Source organism: Pantherophis guttatus, chromosome 11 (genome assembly GCF_059756535.1).
Source record: "Pantherophis guttatus breed Tessera chromosome 11, ASM5975653v1, whole genome shotgun sequence".
NCBI classification, from domain to species: Eukaryota; Metazoa; Chordata; class Lepidosauria; order Squamata; family Colubridae; genus Pantherophis; species Pantherophis guttatus.
Genome location: NC_142073.1, coordinates 21,747,113 through 21,769,496, shown reverse-complemented (window position 1 = coordinate 21,769,496; position 22,384 = coordinate 21,747,113). Strand labels below are relative to the sequence as shown.

The following is a 22,384-nucleotide window of genomic DNA, read 5'->3' as shown; positions in this document are numbered from 1 at the left end:
AATTCAGGCCAGTTCACTTCACCATACACTTTCTCTAAGTCATCAAATCTGTAGTAAGCTTGTTTCTTACCGACTTGATAAAAGATAAAAATCTTATCTGCCTGTTGTTCCCTGCCAACGTAAAGGTACATTGCACTTCTCACGCCCTTCCAGTTTCAAATTTGGCCAAACCACTTTCTTAATACATTTGACAAATGTATTAACTTAACTTCAGGCTTGTTATCATTTCTTTTGTGCAACAAGAACAATAATGGCACTCTTCAGTCATCAGATACAGCTTCACATACATAAAATAGAGGCACAGTTTACTTATGAAGTGGTTATGCAACTTGCATTACATACTTTGTAAGTAAACTATGCTTCTATTTTAACTTTCTTCTGTTCTCACTCTCTTTACCTGCACTTTACAACATCCAACATTCTCATTGCAGACTTTTTTTCATAACTTTTCTCTTTAACACTAGCATTAATAGTAGTTCTTTCAACTCTGTTTGACATAATTCTACTATTCTCACAATTTTTCTAAAATCTTTTAGCATTCTCTTACATCTGTATTACTTCAAATCATTTAATCAATTTCATTTATTCTCCAGGAGGCAATTTTATTTAGCACTCCTCAGCTATTGCCCAAAGAAATTTTTATTTCCCTCAAAATCACCCTGCATTTTCCCTCTATCTTTTAAGCTTACCTGCTTCTTCGATCTGAGTACCTTCTTTGCAACTATCTTTTTCTCTTTGTACACATCATGTGTTTCACTTCTGCTGCAATCATTTCACTTCAACTTTGCACCAAGCACTTTTTTTTTTGCATATCCCCATTAGCATAACTCCACACAACACTCTGCAATATAATACTTTCCACTCCTCCTAGTAGCTTCCATGTCTCATTTTTTCTTTTTAGCATAGTGTCTCCTGGGAGTTTTTCAGAAGGCCTTATATTTTAAAAAGCTATTCTAATTAATTTACTGAAATCAAGCAATACATGAATAAACAAAAATTCTCATTACGTTTCAAATAATAGAAACCAACCAAACTTCATTCAAAATCAAGCAAGAGCACACAGGTTTGCAAGGAAAAATCTAAAAAGTTAATACCTAATAAGTTTTTTTTTTTTTTAAAAAAATGTACTGGTAGCAGCTTGCTTTATAACTTGGTGTGTTGTATGAACCAAGCTCTTGTGGTTTATAAATTATAATGGCCATGTCTTAGCATGTTCAGACACCCATTTTTTAACTACACTGTCAGAATCATAATCAGTTTTAATAAACTGCAACGAGCATTTTTCCTCACCCCTGAAGGTTCTCTTATCACTTTCATATTATAGTCAGAAGAAAATCTGTTAATATCATAAAGCAGGGGTCTCCAACCTTGGCAACTTTAAGACCTATGGACTTCAACTCCCAGAATTCCTCAGCCAGCTTTGCTTTGTTGGTTGAGGAATTCTGGGAATTGAGGTCCACAGGTCTTAAAGATGCCAAGATTGGAGACCCTTGTCATAAAGAATATGAAATAAATGTTTGTGTTTGTGTGTGGGGGGGGGGTTAGAGGGAGGCAGAGAGGGAGAGAAACATTTGAAAGCACAAGAGTTTTCCAAAGAGAATAAGAATTTGTATGCAGCTCTGAAGAAATATTGATAGCAGAAAAATGTTTATGAGCAGACTCTAAGTCTTATGCATCTGGGTTATATTATTTTAGGCTAGACACAGGGATTTTCTTCTTGGAACAACCTTCAACACACACACACACACAACTGTCGGAGGGTAATCTCCTTTCTCTGTAATAAATCGTTCTGACATGAGAAATATCCACCATCGGGTGAATTTAGTCACCTAAGTATCCATCTGCAATCTATATTACAGATGGATACTTATATACCCCCATAGCTTCAACCTTAAACTGTCTACTGTTGACCTCACCCCATTCCTAAGAGGTCTGTAAGGGTGCATGCATAAGCACACCAGCGTGCCTTCCGTCCCTGTCCTACTGTCCCCATTTATTTGTACTCATTTCATGTGTTCATGTCCATGTTTATACTTATACCTGTTTATCTTGTACATGTTTGACAAACCAAATAAATAAATAAATATATGACGCAGCCCAGACTGTTTACTATTTCAGAGAAGAGATCCCGATTGTCTGATGTGACAAGTGAGAAACAGTGAAGAGGAAAATATTTTAAGTTTCATCCTTCCGTGTTTTGGGGTTTTTTTCCTCCTAGCCAAAAAAACCCTGTATTCCATCTTTATTTAAGTTTCCTAGATATTGCTGGGCCTATAAGTCGAAGTGCTACAGCTACATACGATGCTCACCATTTTCAATCAATATACGGAAGTAGTGGTTAGATCACGATTTACCTTGTAATCCGATTGGAAAACCAGCCAGAGCTGCTGAGAGTCTGGCAGTTTAATAAATAATACAGGTGGTCCTTGATTTACGACCACAATGGAGCCTGTGGCTAAAGGAGACATTTGTTAAGTGAGTTTCTGCCCCATTTTATGAGTTTTTTTGTCACAGTTGTTAAGTGAATCGTTTCAGTTGATAAGTTAGTAGCCCAGTTGTTGAGTAAATCCCGGCTTCCCCCCATTGACTTGGCTTGTCAGAAGGTCGCAAAAGGGGATCACGTGACCCTGGGCCCCAGCAACGGTCGTAAGTATGAACTAGTTGCCAAGCGTCTGAATTTTGATCACGTGATCACGGGGATGCTTCAAAGGTCATAACTGTGAAAAACGGTCATCAGTCACTTTTTTCATTGCCCTTGTAACTTTGAACAGTCACTAAATGAGCTGTTGTAAGTCCAGGACTACCTGTAATTCTGAGCAGCTGAAGGCAATTTATATTGCAATGACTCTTTAAGTGTTTTCTGGCTAATATTCCATTTCCTTCTCTTCTCCCACTCCTGCAACTGTGAAGATACTTGCTTCATATCCTCCTAGAAATCTGAACAGCCTGTTTCCCAAAGGGAAGATTAACATTTTAACCCCCACCATTTCAAATTCCACTGGCCAATACCTCCCACCATAAGGGAAGCATTCAATAAACAATATCAGAAAATGAACAAAGAATTGAAAACATGGAAACAAAAATAGACCAAGTAGAGACAAAAATGGACACACTGGAGCAGAAATCTCTACAATTAAATAAGCAACTTTCAGACTCAATAGCGATGTTGGAATGGGAGAAAGCTTCGTATTTCCTGCGTTTCCAAAACATAGCTGAGGAGAAAGATGAAGATCTGGGAGAAAAGATGATGGAAATAGTGTCAGAAATAATACAGAAGAATAAGACAGAAATAAGAGGACAGATTGATGAAATTTACCGGTAAATACTAATTACATAAGAAGACATTAATTGGCAAGGGAAGTACATATTAGATTTAGAAAGCGAACAACCAGAGATGAAGTATATAAGAAATCACGAGAAGAAACCTTGACTTACAAATGACTTCTTAAAGCTCCTTTATGCAAAACTCAAACTAATGCACCCTACTCTGCAGACTGAGATGAAGCCAGTTTGCCCAACTCTACAGAGATGAAGCCAGATTGTCCACGTCTGTAAACTAAGATGAAGCCAGTTTGCCCAACTGCAGACTGAGATGAAACCAGATTGTCCAACTCTGCAGACTGAGATGAAGCCAGTTTGCCCAACTCTGCAGAGATGAAACCAGATTGTCCAACTCTGCAAACTGAGATGAAGCCAGATTGTCCACGTCTGTAAACTGAGATGAAGCCGGTTTGCCCAGCTGCAGACTGAGATGAAACCAGATTGTCCAACTCTGCAGACTGAAATGAAGTCAGTTCAAGTAGTGGTTAAGGTGCCGGCCTAGAAACCAAGAGACACTGAATTCTAGTCCTGCCTTAGGCATGAAAGCCAATTGGATGACTTGGGGCCTCTCAGCCCACCTCACCTCAAAGGGTTGTTGGTGTGGGGGGAAATAGGAGGAAAGAATGCTGTATGTGTTCCCTGCCTTGAGTTACTTATACAACAATAAAGGTGGGATAAATATCTAATAAACAAATCAGTGTGCCCATGTCTACGGACTTGAGCTGGAGCCAGTGTGCCTATTTCTAAAGGCAGTTGAGTTGAGTTGAGTTGAGTTGAGTTGAGTTACAGAATAGAATAGAATAGAATAGAATAGAATAGAATAGAATAGAATAGAATAGAATAGAATAGAATAGAATAGAATAGAATAGAATAGAATAGAATAGACAAAGAATGGAGTGGAATGGAATGGAATAGAAATATAGAAGAGAATATAGACTAGAAAAAGAGTAGAGTAGAGAGGAATAGAATAGAGGAAAGTTAAATTAGGTTAAATTAAGGAATAGGAATAGGAATAGGAATCCTTTACTTAATTAAATTAAGGAATAGGAATAGGAATAGGAATAGGAATAGGAATAGGAATCGGAATCCTCTACTCCTACTAGAGTAGAGTGAATAGAATAACAACTTTATTGTCACTTTGATGATGGCATAGGGAACAAAGCTGTTACAGAATCTGGTAGTCCTGCTACAGATACTTCAAAACCTTCTCCCAGAGGGGAGCAACAGAAACAGACCGTGAAGTGGGTGTGTGGGGTCTCTAACAATGCTTCAAGCTCTAAGAACACAGCACTTATAAGCTGCATCCTGAATAATGGGAAGCGACCTTCCTATAATCTTCTCTGTTGTCCTTACCACTCTCTGTAGGGACTTTCTATCTGAGGCATTGTGCCTCTGTAAAAAAAAAAAAGGGAGAGGTCTTAGAGCAGGGCTGTCAAACTCCCGGCTCACAGCCGGTTTAGCGAAAGGGGGGGGGGAAAGTCCCGATAGTCACGTGACGTTGCCGTGATGACATGAGTTTGACACCCCTGTCTTCCTATGATCTTCTCAGCTGTCCTTACCTGCTGTTTATAATCCACAAACCCTGTTGAGATGCAGCAAGTCCAGAGAGAGCCAAAGCTCACCCGATGCCTGGATCTGCACCGGGGATCGTGCTGGGAACCCCAGCCTGCTCTCCCCAACCCCACTGCAGGCAGTACTCGACTTACGACAGCTCATTTAGCAACCGTTCGAAGTCACAACAGCACCGGCCCCTCCCCCCACCGAAAATTGACTTTTGACCCCCCCCTTTCGCGCCTACCTTATGACCGTTGCAGCCCTTCCCCACAGTCACGCGGTTTGCATTGGGACGCTGGGGCCAAGTGACTCGCCTTTACGGCGAGCCGCAGCGTAGATCCCCTTTTTGCGAAACGGCTCACAAGCAAAGTCAATGGGGATTCACTTAACCACCGTAATACTCCCTCAACCACCGCAGTGACTCGCTTAACCACTGGGGCGAGAAAGGTCGTAAAGCGGGACATGGGTTCGCTTAGCAACTGTCTCGCTTAGCAACGGAAACGTTGGGCTCCGTCGCGGTCGTAAATCGAGGACTGTCCTTATTCCCGATCCCGCCCTTTTCCCAGCCCCCTCCGACCTCCTGATTGGGGGAAACCTGCAGCCTCGGACCGATCCCTCCTTCATTCCTTCCTTGGGAGCCGAACCGGGCCGCGAAGTCCAACCGGGGGCCTAAAAAGGGCCGCGGAGTCCTCTCAGCCCGCTCCCTCCCCTCACCCCGGCCCGCTCCGACTTACCCGCCGCCTCAACGCTTCGGGGCCTCCGGCTTGGCGCCACGAGCTCCGAGCGCGGCTCTTCCTTCCCCTCAGCCGGAGCCTCCGCTCGGTCCAAGTAGCGTCCGAGAAGCTCCTTCCATGAAGAGAAAAAAAAAACGGGCGACGGTCAAGCGCGGTGCCTGCCGGGATGTGTAGTCCCGGCGCCGTTCCCCCATGAAGAACTGGACGGCCGGAAGAACTACATTTCCCAACGCGCAGGCGGAGTTGCGTTTTTAAGAGCCAAGGGACGGTGGCCGCACGGGGCCTTTTTCAGTGAGAGAGCGCGCCTTCGGGCCGTCGGCCGGCGCCGCTATGCCTTGTGGGACGTGTAGTCTGGAAGGCAAATGAAGGGCACGCCGGCAGCTTTCCTCCTAACCGGGAAACCCTTTTGTTGTGGACTACAACTCCCAGCACCTTTCAGCGGCATTGCTGTGAATAATAGGAATTGCAAGTTGGAAGCCTCTGAAAAGTATAGTATCCAACTTGATTAAAAAGCTAAATTAAGTTATATAGGAATTTTCCTCGCAGCAACTGCGAATATTGGAGTTGACACGCTGCCATGTGACCTGTTATTCTATATGATCATATATAATAAACGTTTATACAAGCAAGGTGAGCGTGGCTTGGTGGGCGTGGCAGGGGAGGATATTGCAAAATATCCATTCCCACCCCACTCCAGGGGAAGGATATTGCAAAATCTCCATTCCCACCCCACTCCAGGGGAAGGATATTGCAAAAGCTCCATTCCCACCCCACTCCTGGGGGAAGGATATTGCAAAAGCTCCATTCCCACCCCACTCTGGGGCCAGCCAGAGGTGGCATTTGCCAGTTCTCCACAGTACTCAAAATTTCCCCTACCGGTTCTCCAGAACCTGTCAGAACCTGCTGGATTTCATCCCTGTTGCACTGGAGGTTTTAAAGAAGAGATTGGACAACTATTTACCTGAAATGTATAGGGTCTGCTGCTTGAGCAGGGAGTTGGACTAGACGACCTCCAAGGTCCCTTCCAGCTCTATGATTCTATTTTGTTCTGTTCTGTTCTGTTCTGTTCTACTAGCATTTGTTCTGTTCGGAATAAGGATGCTCGGGAATATATATTTAGATATTAAAATGGTGCTGTTTTGCCATTCTGTCCAAAATGCAGAAAATATTTTAATTCATACATCTTTTTCCCATGTAAATTCATTTATTGTATATTTTACCTTTTGTATTCTTAATTACTCTATTGCCATTTTTTAAACTCTATGGTTTAGCTTCTGTTTTATTTCTATTAACTGTTGTGATTGTTAGTCCTAATGGAAACACAGTAATATATACATATACATACATACATACATACATACATACATACATACATACATACATACATATATATATATATATATATATATATATATATATATATATATATATTTAAGTTTTCACGGGTATATATGTGTGTACAGTTAATATCTCGGGTTTCTTCCCGTGTAATGGCAAACATATCCCTAGAAGGGTAGCAGCGATGTTTCGATAAAATCACATTTGTCAGAAGATGACAAATGTGATTTTGTCGAAACGTCGCTGCTACCCTTCTAGGGATATGTTTGCCATTACACGGGAAGAAACCCGAGATATTAACTGTACACACACACACACACACACACACACACACACGTTTTTTCCTCTAGCCAGGTTTTTCCTACATTACCAAGGTTTTTCTGCAGCCCTAGCTCAGTAGAATCACATCCACTCGATTCTGGGCTTTTTTTCTTTCTGGCAGCCAGCAAGTTCTTGCGGCCAGGTGAGAGACTTATATAGATCTATTTCTGGATTCTACTGAGCTAGGGCTTCAGAAAAACCTTGGTTACGTAGGAAAAACCTGGCTAGAGGAAAAAACACACATAAATCCTACGAAGAAGTAAGAAAATAGATATTGTACCTTTACAGGGAGGATACATGAGATGTGGGTGTGGCTTACTGATGATGGCTAACGAGCCAGAAATAGATCTATATAAGTCTCTCACCAGGCAGCAAGAGCTTGCTGGCTGCCAGAAAGAAAAAATGCCCAGAATTGAGTGGATGTGATTCCACTGAGCTAGGGCTGCAGAAAAACCTTGGTTACATAGGAAAAACCTGGCTAGAGGAAAACTACACACACACACACACACACACACACACACACACACGAATCACAAATATTTCCAGAGGAGTAAGCCTTTACTAAAGCAAACAAACATCAGTTCAAACCTCTTGACATTATGGCTAAAAGACTCTAAAAGAATAAAATATGATCCAGTTCAGTTTGATAGCATGACTATAATTCCAGGTATAATTATAATACATGGTAGAAAGTACTGCTCGATAGAAAACAGAAGGTTCCCTCTATTTGTTTTGAGGACTAAGTGACTTCTGGCTTATCTTTTTAAATAGTTTTGCACAGCCAGCAAATCTCCTAACTGAAGAAAAAAAAAATATGAATTTATTAATGGGGTTAGATCTTGGGAGCTCGTTATGACATCTACCGTGTTTCCCCGAAAATAAGACCCTGTCTTATACTTTTTTGAACCCTGAAATAAGCGCTTGGCCTTATTGCCATGCGCTCAAAGCCTGATTGGTCTTATTATCAGGGGATGTCTTATTTTAGGGAAAACAGGGTAATAAATAACCAACCTATCCTGTGGCATCTTTGCCTTTGTTTTAGAATATTAAGTAAAGAGTTCGTCCCAAGCAAGTGGGTTTATTTTAGTGGTGAAATCCAATTTTTTTTACTACCAGTTCTGTGGGCATGGCTTGGGCATGGTGTGGCTTGGTGGGCGTGGCAGAGGAAGGATACTGCAAAAGCTCCATTCCCTCCCCACTCTGGGGCCAGCCAGAGGTGATATTTGCTGGTTCTCCGAACTGCTCAAAATTTCCGCTACCGGTTCTCCAGAACCTGTCAGAACCTGCTGGATTTCACCCCTGGTTTATTTATTCACTAAATAAACCATGATTCACAAATCAGGGCTAAACAGGATATACAATACGGGTCTACAGCTGCTAGCACTGTTTATAACCCTTATTAAGCTGCTTTACTTTTACACCGCTGTAACGGTTTTCATTCCTATGTGTCCTGTCCCCAAAATATTGGGAAACAGAGCTGTTCATATTTCTGTGACAGCTTTCACAGAAACTAAGCCTAAATTGATGCTTAAATCAAATTGTTCAGGACCCTCTTACAACTGATTGATCGACCCACTTTAGATACACTTTAGATCAGGGGTCCCCAACCTTTCGGACCTCAGGGACCACTAAATTCATAATTTTAAAATCCACGGACCACTAATATGATCTGCCTAATGACTGGCTGGGTGGGTGTGGCCAGGTGGTCATGTGACTTGGTGGGCGTGGCCAACTCGATGGCCAACTCAATGTCACTCATGTCGAGGGGCGCCTTGCCGTCCTCTACTCACTCCTCCCTTCCCAGCCACTCCTCGCCTTCCCACCCAGGCTCCTTAGGGCCCCAACAGGAAGCAGTTGTTGAAGCTAAGCAGCCACATGCGAAAGAGTTGGCAAAACAGCTCAGTTCAAATTGGATCTGGCCAAGAAGAAGGCTCAGCAGAAGCACCTCGCTGAGGACTAGAAGCATAGGCTTTCCAAGCAGAGGGAAGACCTGCAGGAGTGCAAGGCCGGGTACCGGTGCCTGGAGGCTCAGCGGGCTGAGATGGTCAGCCGGTTCCAGGCCATGATGCAATCCCACTGGAACGAGGCCCTCCGGCTCTTTGCCTCCAGCGGTGCTTCCCTCCAGCCTTCGCCCAAAGCCCCACACCAGGAGGCTGAAGCAGATCCCAAGTTGGAATTTCTGCCCCCCTCCAACCCGCACAAAAAGACCCCAAAGGGGGAGACTCTCTGCAGCAACACAAACGTTCATTGCACGTATCTGTCCCAGGGGCCGTAGTTTGAGGACCCCTGATTTAGTGCAATATCAAAAATGCAAATTATTTTTCTGTGGACCACCAAAATTTTCTCACAGACCACCGGTGGTCCACGGACCACCAGTTGGTGACCGCTGCTTTAGATATTACCACTCTCTTCCCTTCCAGCCAGCAGGATGGAGCCTTCTCTGTGGGGGCACCTACGATCTGGAATGACCTCCCCCCGGAGATACGGAGGATCCCGGATCTGCGCACCTTCCATCGCGCGCTCAAGACTTTCTTATTTCATCAAGCTGGCCTGGCCTAAATCTTTTCCCCTTTTAAATGTAAATTTTAATTTGTTTTTAAATTATTGGGTATTTTAAATTTGTCTCAGCTAAATTATTTAATTTGTTTTTATTCTATTTTAAATTTTTGTATTTATGTGTTTTATTCTGTGGCTGTTCACCGCCCTGAGTCCTTCGGGAGTAGGGCAGTATATAAATCCAATAAAATCAAAATCAAAATCAAGGATTACTAGACTGGGAGGGAATAAGACATGTATTTTTTTCCCTACAGACGAATTCATAAAATAACTTCATCTACAGCTACAAATGTTCACACTAATCCTATTTACTGCAGTAAAATAAAAGAAAACCCAGAACAGCTCAGAATTTGTTTCCGTTCCAGAGACTGACACCTCTGGAGCAAGGCAGTTTTGAGAAGTTGCCGAGGAACCTGTATGGCAGCCCTTAGCCTTGTGAGCCTGAAAAGTTAAGGACTCTGGGCCACCAACAGCCCCACGGGACAGCCGTGTCAGCTGAGATCCTAACATCCATCACAGCACTGGCCATTCCAAAGTGGACACCATACATACAACAATAATTTCCTGATAAAAGCAGAAGATCGCACTGATTTGAAGAAGGACATCTCCGCTGAACAGTTGTAACTGGGGTAGCTTTGAGGGTAATGTTGCATCAAACTCCCACCAGAGGGAACTCAGTTGGGGTTGATGAGCGTTGTAGCCCAGCGCACGAGGTTGGAGAAAGTTGATCTACAATGCCCTATTGGCAGATTTTTCTTTCTTTTTTTTTTTTTTTTGCTCTTCTGGAACCCAAGTTCTTCAACAACTCAATTTCTCCATCATCCACAGGTTTCTTGTGTCTTTCACTGAGGAGCCAAGAAGAACTCTACATAAATGATGGAGAGTTGGGGTGGAGAATACTATACCAGCTCTCTAAAAGTTTGTTTCAAGTGTTTTCTTTCAGCTACGTCCAAACTAAACTTCCTTCGAGTCTTGAGTACATGATTTCAAAGAAATAACGCAAGCAAGAAAGGATTCCTGCAAAGAAATCAGGATTTTGCAGCTACAGTCCGTCTAATCTTCCAGATGTTATCGGTGCTCAAGGCAAGATCTTCACAGGCATTTTTTTTTTTCAAAGTGACTTCTGGCAATATTTTATTCTGGGTACCATCCAAGCCCAGAACCATTCAGGGACAAACCTTGCAAAAATCATCTGCAAGATAAAAGAAAGGGGTTTTTTTTTTCCACACAGAAGAATTTATAAGACAACTTCATCTATAACTAAAGAGTTAACGATAATCCTGTTTACCACAGCAAAATAAAATAAAATCCAAAATGGTTCAGAATTTGTTTCTATTCCAGATCTTCCTATTCCTTCCTTTTCCATAGGAAAAGGTAGAAACTTTTACAGACCTTGAGCAATAAAATAAAGCAAGACCTACAGCAGAGGTCTTCAAACTTGGCAGCTTTAAGACTTGTGGACTTCAACTCCCAGAATTCTCCAGCCAGCTGGGGACCCCTGCCCTACAGTAAGCAACTAAAGGCTTAAACATATGAAGTACAGTTGCAGGAACAGGGAATATCTAGTAGTCTAACAAAGAGAAGGACCAGGGAAGACACGATAGCAGCCTTCCAATATTTGAAGGGCTGTCACAGAGAGGAAGGGGTCAACCTATTCTCCAAAGCACCCGAAGGCAGGACAAGAAGCAAGGGATGGAAATTAATCAAAGAGAGAAGCAACCAGGAATTAAGAAGAAATTTCCTGAAGTTAGAACAATTAACCAGTGGAATGACTTGCCTTCAGAAGCTGTGGGTGCTCCATCACTGGAGGTTTTCAAGAAGAGACTGGACAGTCTTTAGTCCAAAATGGTATGGGGTCTCCTGCTTGAGCAGGGGTTGGACTAGAAGACCTCCAAGGTCCCTTCCAACTCTGGTATTCTGTTATCTATCACTGCACTTTAAGGCAGTGGCTCAACCTTTTTCAACCTCTTTATCCTGAAGAAACCCTTGAAATAATTTTGCAATTCGGAAATCGAAATTTTCTTCAGGAAACCCTGGCATAAATATGGCAACCAATGCAAAAACTTCACAATACCAATTTCTCTCTACCAGGGGTGAAATGCTCCTGGTTCGGACCGGATCACCCGATCCGGTAGCGATGGAGGCGGGTGGTTCGGAGAACCGGTAGCAAAAATCCCTGCCCCCCCCAAATGCCCAGCTGAGCTACACGATCATCAGAGGCTGTTTTTTTTTACTTTAAAGGCATTTTTTTTTTACAGCCTCTTCGGTCAAAAAAATGCTTTTAAAAGTAAAAAAAAAAAGCCTCTGATGATCACGCAGCTCAGCTGGGATCGTCAGAGGCTTTTCAAAGCATTTTTTTTTGCAACCCCTTCAGCCAAAGAGGTTGTAGGGAAAAAAATGCCTTTAAAAGCCTCTGGCGATACCAGCTGAGTTGCCTGATCATCAGAAGCTTCTAAAAGCATTTTTTCCTGCAACCTCTTAAGGTTGTAGAAAAAATGCTTTTAAAAGTAAAAAAAAAAAAAAAGTTGGCCACGCCGATTCACTCACATTATCCCCCCCCCACCAAGCCACGCCCACCGAACCGGTAGTAACAAATTTTAGATTTCACCCCTGCTCTCTACCCTACGCAACCCACATTTCACTGCAATACAAAGCTGGCCATTGGGTTGCAGTGCTTACAACTCCCCAGCAACACAAAAGCTAGCTAATGTTGTGTGGTGTGCTAAATTGAAAACATGCTGGGTTATTTTACTTTTATTTTCAATCCCTCAGGGAATCTCACCTGCGAAAGGCTGCTTAGCTCATGTTTCAACTCCTGCCCAATCTTGGGCCTTTTGATCCTAGCCACCGCGAGAGAAAAATACAAAAGAAGCGACAGAAAAAGCAAATCTCACCAAAAGCGCATGTGGCCAATATCCTGTGGTCCTTGGGGAGACTCCGAGGGTGGTGACGGCGTGACAAGCATACACCTCCGGAGAAGGCACGAAAAAGCTCATTTTGGAGAGGGTGCTACTCAGCTTTGTCACGTTGGGGCAAACGAAGAACGGAATTAAGCTCTGAATGAAAATGCCCTGAGGGGCATATTCATAGTGAAGGGATCTGCTGAAGTGATCCAGGTAAGTCTGTGGAGAATAAATGAAGAGGAGGGGGACAACCGTTAAAAGAAATGAAATTCTGGCTTTAGACTATGTAAGAGGGGACCAGGGGTGAGGATGGAACACAGGTTGACTCCCTAGGTCCGCGATGGCGAAACTCTTATTTATTTATTTATTTATTACATGTATTTATATGCCGCCATTCTCCCGAAGGACTCAGGGCGGCGAACACAAGTTAAGAAACAAGTACAATAAAATCATAATTTAATCCAAATAATTAATTAGTAGTAAATAATAAAGCCCGGAATCAGTCTCAGCCTATTTGTTTGAAAAGCCAAGTCTTCAAGTCCCGACGGAAGGAGCGGAGATCAGGAGCCGTCCGGAGCTCGGTAGGTAATTCATTCCAGAGGGTGGGAGCACCCACAGAGAACGCCCTACCCCTGGGCACAGCAAGGTGACATTGCTGTGGTGGCCTAACAAATCCTTTTAAATGATTTTAAATTTGTATGTCTTTTAAATTTTTGGTCAAATTGAGATATTTCCTTTTAATCTGTTCTTAATGTTTATATTATGTGTTTTTATCTGGCTGTACACCGCCCTGAGTTCCCAGGAAGAAGGGCGGTATATAAATTTGAAGTAAAATAAAATAAAAAATAAATAAACATTGGCTCGCCGTCGGAACCCTGAGGAGAGCGGCCCTGTGTGAGCGAACAGGACGGTGAGAGGCAGGCAGGAGAAGGTCATGCAAATATCCCGGACCTAAGTCATGAAGGGCCTTATAGGTGAGGACTAGCACCTTGAAGCTATGGCATGTGTGTCCAAAGTGGCACATGAAAGCATGTCGCCCGGCACGCATAGCTTTACCTGTTTTGTCTTCCGGGTTTCTGGCACCACATGCACGTGTGATAATCAGCTGACCCTCACGTGCGTGGCAGTGCCGAAAACTGGTGTGCACATGTGCACCAGCCAGCTGATTGTCAGATGCACATGGACACCAGAACCCATAAATTTGGCTTTTCCGGAGTGTGATTCCTTCATGTGCGCGGCAGTGCCGAAAACCGGCCTACGCATGCGCACCGGCCAGCTGACCGTCGGGCGCGCATGTGCGCTAGAATCCGGAAGTTCTGCTTTTCCAGAGCGCGGCCCCAACAAGCGGGCGCATGCCAAAAAGGTTCATCATCACTGCCCTAGATGGTATATTTAATTGATCAACTTAATTAACTCCGTTTCTGGATGCTCATAAAACCATGAACCCATAAAGCAATTAAACAAATCGAGTGAAATATGTTAAGACATAAAAATACGCAACCAAGGTTAACACTACGTAAGATTAGCTTCTTATTTGCTTGCAGCTGCTCAGATTTGACCTGACTAAGCCTGCTGTGTGAATCAACCAATAAATAACCAAACTCCAATTCTAACATCAAACTAACCATGTTATAGCTCAGGGTGGACAATTCAAAGAAATCCAGTTTTTTCAAGTTGTAAAAGCTTCAAAGAATCAGGCTATCAAACTCTGGCAAAATGATTAATACTTCGGGTACTGTAGTCCCTTCCTTCCTTCCTTCCTTCCTTCCTTCCTTCCTTCCTTCCTTCCTTCCTTCCTTCCTTCCTTCCTTCCTTCCTTCCTTCCCTCCCTCCCTCCCTCCCTCCCTCCTGTCACGTCCATTATAGGTAGACTCCATTACAGTCATATTTTGAGGATTATCTGGTAGATAAAATGTGGATTCCTTGGGGTTTTCCCTAGCTGAAGTCCATGCTCTACTCGAGAACCCACTTTATTACTCTGGGTAAATTATTATTAGTAGTATTTATTAAATTTATATATGCCACCCATCTCACTATCCAGCAACTCTGGATGGCTTACATTACAACAATATAAAACAAATATCAAAAACAATTAAAAACATTGAGCATTAATAAATTAAAACATTAAAAACAACAAACTGGATACAAAGGGCCAATATGTAAATGGGGGTAGAGATGGGATCTTCTCCCAATCTACTTAAGCACCTCCAAAATGGGGAACTGCTATCAGGCACAAAAGGATCAGGACCATACGTTAAGTTGCAGTTCAAAGCTTTAATGCTCAATTCTATGCGCAAGAATCTAGACAGCTAAAGTCCAATATTAAATTGGCGTTAGAAAAGGGCTAATGGAATTCAGGAGGGATTGGACTTAGGTTTTGGTTGTTCTGAGCTGGTTGTTTTCCTGAAGACATTTCATTGGCCAAAGTAGGCAGCAGCATCATCGTTTATTGTGTTACCTAGTTTGGGTAATGAAACATCTGGAGGGAGACAATCAAGCTCAGAGAGTGCCCAGGAGCCTTCGTTTCAACCCTGAGCTACAGATATTCTCCTTTACTGGACTTAGACCATTTGTGGGAACGCAATGACTCTAGGCTGATGACACGCTTAACTCCACCCTCACAAGCTCTGCCTTCTCTTATTTATTTATTTATTTATTTATTTATTTATTTATTTATTTATTTATTTATTTATTTATTTATTTATTTATTTATTTATTTAAATTTTTATTCCACCCCCTCTCCCGAAGGACTCGGGGCGGTGAACAGCCAAAATTAAAAAACACACAATGCAAACATTAAAATACTATAAAAACGAGATTAAATTTATCTTTGGCTTCCCCAATTTAAAACCCCTTACCCATAAAATTCCCCAATTAAAAGATTTTTTAACCCAGCCCGGCTTGCTGAAATAAAAAAGTCTTCAGGGTCTGGCGGAAGGTCCGGAGGTCCGGGATCAGTCGTATCCCTGGGGGTAGCTCATTCCAGAGGGCGGGTGCCCCCACAGAGAAGGCTCTTCCCCTGGGGGTCGCCAGCCGACATTGCCTGACCGACGGCACCCTGAGGAGACCCTCTCTGGGGGACCGTATTGGCCAGTGGGAGGTTATCGGAGGCAAAAGGTGGTCTCGTAAATAACCGGGCCCTAAGCCATGGAGCGCTTTGAAGATGAGAACCAATACCTTGAAGCGCTACAGTTGCTGCCCTTTTAGTACCTTCTTGATAGGGAAATTGTACTCTTAAAGTTAAAATTTATTTATTTATTTATTGGTTCGATTTATATGCCGCCCTTTTCCGGAGACTCAGGACGGCTTACAGTGCGTTATGCAATAGCCGTCATACTTTTGTATATACCTGGTTAGTAGGGCTTTCGCCCCCCACTAAGCGGTGTTCTTTTTTATACAAAGTCAGCTAATTGCCCCCACAAACTGGGTCCTCATTTTACCTACCTCGAAAGGATGGAAGGCTGATTCAACCTTGAGCCTGGTGAGATTGAACTTGCAGTAGTTGCAGGCAGCTGGTGTTACTTGTGCTTTAGTCTGCTGCGCCACCAAGGCTCTTGGTGAATGAGGGAGCAACCATCGCCTCAGGTGCCAACCAGAGTCCTCTTCACCAAAGGACCGGTTAGGACAGGGGTCTGCAATCTTAAGCACTCAAAGAGCCATTTGGACCCGTTTCCCACAGAAAAGAAAACACCGGGAGCCACAAAACCTGAGTGGGCGTAGCCAACTCGATGTCACTCACTTCCACCAGTCACATGACACCCCCCCCATAGCCACGCCTACCCAGCCGGTCATTAGGGCAGAGAACCAGTTGTTAAAAAACCCCGGGAACCACAAAACCCATATCTCTCTCCCCTCCCTCCCTCCCCCCTCCCTCCTCCCTCCCCCCTCTCTCTGTATCTCTCTATGTCTCTGCCCTGGCCGCTTCTCTATCCCCTGACGCCCTTACCTTCTCAGGCCAGGAGAGGAGTGACCGGGAGGGGAGGGTGAGGCCAGCCAGTGGTGGGATCACCTGACAGGGAGCCATAGCAGAGGGCCCAAAGAGCCGCATGTGGCTCTGGAGCCGCAGGTTGCTGACCCCTGGTTTAGGAAATTAACACCAAACTGGCATCCTTTTTCCCTGTTGAGGTATACCTTGGAGGCCGAATATGCTGTATACTGGGGACAAGGATTGCAGCAGCTGATAGAAGAAATGTTGACAATGGCCCCCTTCTTCCTCTGCACCATGCCCGGCAACACCAGGTGCGCCATCATGTTGGCGGCTCCAATATTTACATTGATGAACTCCCAAATCTGAGCCTCCGTCAAACTGGTGAAGGAATCGGGCAGAGGGTTAAGGACGCCGACATTGTTGACCAAGACGCCAATCTCTTTGCCTTCCAGAACCTTCTTAATGACCGGATAGGCCTCACGGCCCCTGCTAAAATCCGTCACGACAGTCACGGTGCTGATGTTGTAAGTCTCCATGATCTCTTTAGCAGAAGCTTCTAATTCTTCCCGGTTCCGGCTAATCAAGATGAGGTCAACTCCACAACCGGCCAGCTCTTTAGCGTAGGAAAAGCCAATGCCCGAGGTTCCATCTGCAAGGAAGCAGAGACCCATGAGTGTTCTGACCCAGCTCCCCAAACACGACAAACCCTCTGAAGTGAACTCAAAGATTCCTTTATTAGGAGCGCCGGAAGCCCCAGCAAAAAGTTTCCTCCTCACCATAGGCTAACAAGTCTGTCCGGTAGGGAGATGAATAGTTGTCTGCCACACCTATTCATCTCCGCCCCCTGCCTTTTATCCCCAGAGCTAGGGTGGGGTTTCGCTAGCAGAGGTGGCTCTTCCATCCCAAGGACCGGCTCATAGATTTCCACTGCTCTCCTCTCCTCTGCCTTCTGCGTATCTGTGCATCAGGCACTGGACCCAGCTGTTCCTCCTCTTCCTCATCAGCCACCTCCAGACCTGGGGGCTGTTGACTCTCCATCTGAGGGCTGACAGACGGCCCAGGCTCCACCTTTGTCTCTCTCTCTCTCTCTGCCAGCTCCATGCCCTCTTCCCCCTCGGAGCTCCCAGGTTGCCTTGATGCTGACCCCAACTCCCACGCCTCCTCCTCTGATTTGGCTGCTGGATGGGGCTGGCAGCCGATAGGCCACAACAATAGAAGGCAGAGGATACAGGAAATCCTCTTGCCAGGAAGGAAAAATCGATCGGCCAAGCCAAACATCTACCAGTGTTTTTCAACCTTGGCAACTTGGAAGACTTCAATTCCCAGAATTCCCCAGCCAGCCTTTTTCTTAACATTCCACATTTCAGCTACAGGTACTCCTCAACTTACGGCCACAATTGAACCCAACAATTCTGTTGCTAAGCGCAACAGTTGTTAAGTGAGTTTTGCCTCCACTTTACTGTGGCCACTTTCTGCCACAGTTGTTAAATGAATCACTGCATTTAAGTTAGTAACAGTTAGTTAAGTTAGTAACACAGATGTAAAGTAAACATCTGGCTTCCCCATTGACTTTGCTTGTCAGAAGGTCGCAAAAGGGATCATATGACCCCAGGATACCGCAACCTTCCTAAATATGAACCAGTTACCAAGCATCCCAATTTGATCACATGACCATAGGGATGCTGCAACCGTCATAAGTGTGAAAAACAGTCATACGTCACTTTTTTTCTCTGCCGAAGTTGTAACTTCTAACAGTCACTAAACAAATGGTTGTAAGTTGAGGACTTCCTGTATTTGGAATGTCCAGTATCCTCCTGTAACATCAGAGCATTTCAGCCAATGACTCCAATGCCTCTGGCAGCTAACACTTCTTAGCCTTTTCATTCTAACCGTTGGATTTTTCATTCTGTGTAGGTACCAATTACCAGCTACCAAAGATAATATTTTGAATATCCTTCTGTTAACCTAAAGCTAGGCATCTGCTGCTTTCAGATTTTTCATTCTGCGTGGGTACAGGCCAGTGTTTCTCAGTCTCAGCAACTTTTAAGATCTGTGGACTTCAACTACCAGAATTCCCCAGCCAGCTATAGGCTAGGGAATTCTGGGAATTGAAGTCCACAGATCTTAAAGTTACGAAGTTACAAATCATAATATTTTAAATATCCTTCTGTTAACCTAAAGCTAGGCATCTGCTGCTTTCAGATTTTTTGATCTGCGTAGGTACAGGCCAGTGCTTCTCAACCTCGGTAACTTTAAGACCTGTGGATTTCAATCCCCAGAATTCCTCAGCCAGCGAAGCTAAGAATTCTGGGAGTTGAAGTCCATAGATCTCAAAGCTGGCTGGGGAATTCTGGGAGTTGGAAGTCCATAGATCTCAAAGTTGCTGAGGTTGAGAAACTCTGGCCTGTACCTACACCGAATGAAAAATATGAAAGCAGAAGCCCAGCTTTACTTTAACAGTAGGATATTCAAAATATTATAATTCTTGTTATTTTGTCGGAGAAATTATACATAAAGCCATGGGCAGGAGGGGAGGAAGGGAGAGTTCTTACCTGTGACCACAGCCCATTTTCCATACCGCTTGCTTAAGTCAGGCCGGCCAAAGATGCGTGGAACGAAATGCACCCTGATCAGCACGTAGGTGTCACTCAAAACGGTAATGCACACCTTGCTTGCGTAGAAAGCTCCCACAACCGCTAGCATCTCCACGCAGTAGTGGTAGGAGCGTCCGATCTCCCGCATCAACAGGGAGAAACTGTCCACCGCAGCCATTGCAACCGGAAATTGAACTAAATAAATTGAACTAAATAAATTATCTTGAAAGGGGAAAAAACACGAGAGGTATCAGTTAGGATGAATTTATGTGAAATATAGGCAATCCTGTATTTTACAAACAATCGTTTAGCAACCATTTAAAGTTACGATGACACTGGAAAATAGTGACTTTTAATAACCAGTCCTCATACTTAACAATCGTCACAGGATCCCCATGGTCACATAATCAGAATTTGCGCTCTTGGCAACTGGCATGTATTTAGGATAATTGCAGTGTTTGGGGGGTCATGGGATCGCCATTTGAAACTTTCCCAGCAGGGGTGAAATGCTCCTGGATCGGACCGGATCGCTTGATCCGGTAGCGATTTTCCCCTCTGGTTCAGCGATCCAGTAGCGATTGCCGCCCGGGTGTCATTACTTTCTGGTTTTAACCAGGAAGTAATGTTTTTTTACCTTCTGTGCATGCGTAGGTGTGCACGCGCACATGACTGTGTGCGCATGAAGAAGGTGTGCGCGGTGCATGCACTTCCGAACGGGTAAGGAAGGTAAGTAGATTTCACCCTTGCTTCCCAGCCAGCTACCAACGAGTGAAGTCAATGGAGGCAGCTGGCTTTGTAGAATAGAATATACAATATAGAATACTGTATAGAATATAGAAAGCTGGCTTCATAGAATAGAATATAGAATACTGAATATAGAATACTGTATAGACTATAGAATATTGGCTTCATGGAATAGAATATAGAATACTATATAGAATATAGAAAGCTGGCTTCATAGAATAGAATATAGAATATAGAATACTGAATATAGAATACTGCATAGAATATAGAAAGCTGGCTTCATAGAATAGAATATAGAATATGGAATACTGAATATAGAATATAGAATACTGTATAGAACCTGTCAGTCTATTTCCTTCCTTCCTTCCTTTCCTTCCTTCCATCCATCCATCCAACCATCTATCCATCCATCCATCCATCTAATCGTATCCATCCATCATCCATCTCTATTGTATATCTGTCTATTTCCATCTATCTATCTACCATGTTTCCCCGAAAATAAGATCCTGTCTTATATTTTTTTGAACTCTGAAATAAGTGCTTGGCCTTATTGCCATGCACTCAAAAGCCCGATTGGTCTTATTATCAGGGGATGTCTTATTTTGGGGGAAACAGTTTAGAAAGAGAGAGAGGGAGGGAGGGAGGGAGGGAGAGAGAGAGAGAGAGAGAGAGATACCATGTTTCCCCGAAAATGAGACCCTGTCTTATATTTTTTTGAACCCTGAAATAAGTGCTTGGTCTTATTGCCATGCACTCAAAAATCCGATTGGGTTTATTATCAGGGGATGTCTTATTTTGGGGGAAACAGGTGTGTGTGTGTGTGTGTGTGTGTGAGAGAGAGAGAGAGAGAGAGAGAGAGAGAGAAGGAGGGAGGGAAGGAGAGGAAGATTGAGTGAGAGAGAGAGAGAGAGAGAGAGATGACAGATAGATAGATACCATGTTTCCCTGAAAATAAGACCCTGTCTTATATTTTTTTGAACCCTGAAATAAGCGCTTGGCCGTATTGCCATACTCTCAAAAGCTTGATTGGGCTTATTATCAGGGGATGCCTTATTTTGGGGGGAATGGGAGAGAGAGAGAGAGAGAGAGAGAGAGAGAGAGAGAGAGAGAGAGAGAGAGAGAGAGAAGCAGGGAGGGAAGGAGAGGAAGATTGAGAGAGAGAGATGACAGATAGATACCATGTTTCCCCAAAAATAAGACTCTGCCTTATATTTTGTTGAACCCTGAAATAAGCGCTTGGCCTTATTGCCATGAGCTTAAAAGCCCGATTGGGCTTATTATCAGGGGATGTCTTATTTTGGGGAAGACATCTATTTTGCCATTTTTTGCCCATTTAGCCGGCACGTGACTGGCGTGTTAGCAAAACTCATAAACGACATCTTTTTTCAAAGGCACACCATCATTGCAAAAGCAGGGCATAAGCATCCTCTTGAGAACAGCAAGAATTAATTCCTAGGCTGATTAAGGCAAGCCAATTAAGACAGAATCTCTTTGAAAGGGCTTTTTTTTCCCCCTTCCCTCCTATAAACCCCAACTGAACTCTCCCACCTGGCCCTCCCCCCCCCATTGCTGAATCAAGCTCAACCTGGCTGATTTGTGTCCATTTACTTAGAAATCAGAGCCCCTTAATCCAATGGCAATTGAGTTTCTGGCAGGAACACCGTCCAAACAATTATTTTTTTAAAAAAACCATGCCATTTTTGCTTTGAATCCTTTGGGGTTGCTAGTTTGCTAGCTCAAGGAATGACCCGGAAATTTACATTTTTCTAATTGCGGCAGGCAATTATTCTAACATGATTATTCAAACATGATTTTTAAACAATTAACATAATTAAACAATTATAACTGGATGCAAAAAGAGGATGCAAAAATAAGCAGACTCATCCGTCATTGCTTTTAAAATGCAAAGAGACAAGGACAAATCCCCAATTTTGTTTTGGCTTGTATTGATCTTACCAGGTGTTCTAGGATGCAGGTGGGCTTTGCATCACAATATAACATCTGCAGGATTGTAACTTCCCTCTTAATCCAATTTTGCCATTGGTTAAAAACCTTTCTTTTAAACCTAGCTTGTATTCTAACTAATAGGAAAACCCGGAACGCGGAGTTTAGAAAGGAGCCGGCTAATGTAACGGTCCCTGAATCCAATTCCGTAGGATTGACAAGCCATTTTTTCCATGTAACCTTAGGACGCTTTTTTCCCCCCCTCCTCCTCCAAAATGTCCAGCTTCCAGGTCCTGAACGCGGTGTAATACAAAAAAAAATAAATACAGAATTTAAAGACACCGTGTTTCTACTTGACCCCTTGGAGACTCTTTTCGAAATAGAACTATTTAAAGCAATCGAATATTGTCATGAATTGATCTGGAGGAGGGACTTTAACCATTTATA

General features: G+C 43.5%; 2 protein-coding genes across 3 annotated transcripts in view; both read right to left on the bottom strand.

Annotated features, from left to right (window-relative positions):
• Nucleotides 1-5,941, bottom strand: part of MBTPS1 (membrane bound transcription factor peptidase, site 1) — a 68,009-nt gene extending 62,068 nt beyond the window's left edge. The window contains exon 1 of the mRNA XM_034425490.3: nt 5,610-5,941. The gene's annotated coding sequence lies outside the window, so the exon portion shown is untranslated. The remainder of the gene's footprint in view (nt 1-5,609) is intronic.
• A 4,101-nt stretch (nt 5,942-10,042) lies between these two features.
• On the bottom strand, nt 10,043-22,096 carry HSDL1 (hydroxysteroid dehydrogenase like 1). 2 transcript variants are annotated; one of them, XM_034425488.3, is made up of 5 exons: nt 21,950-22,096; nt 19,208-19,471; nt 16,859-17,304; nt 12,719-12,946; nt 10,043-11,016 (listed from the first exon to the last, which is right to left on the bottom strand). In XM_034425488.3, exons 2-5 carry the CDS (start codon nt 19,425-19,427, stop codon nt 10,936-10,938), a joined length of 975 nt encoding a protein of 324 aa, XP_034281379.2. In that variant the 5' UTR covers nt 19,428-19,471; nt 21,950-22,096; the 3' UTR covers nt 10,043-10,935. The 2 variants fall into 2 exon arrangements, with proteins under 2 accessions (XP_034281379.2, XP_034281380.2); XM_034425489.3 differs by having other exon boundaries at nt 10,537-11,016; nt 19,208-19,444; nt 21,950-22,054.
• Nucleotides 22,097-22,384: the final 288 nt, after the last annotated feature.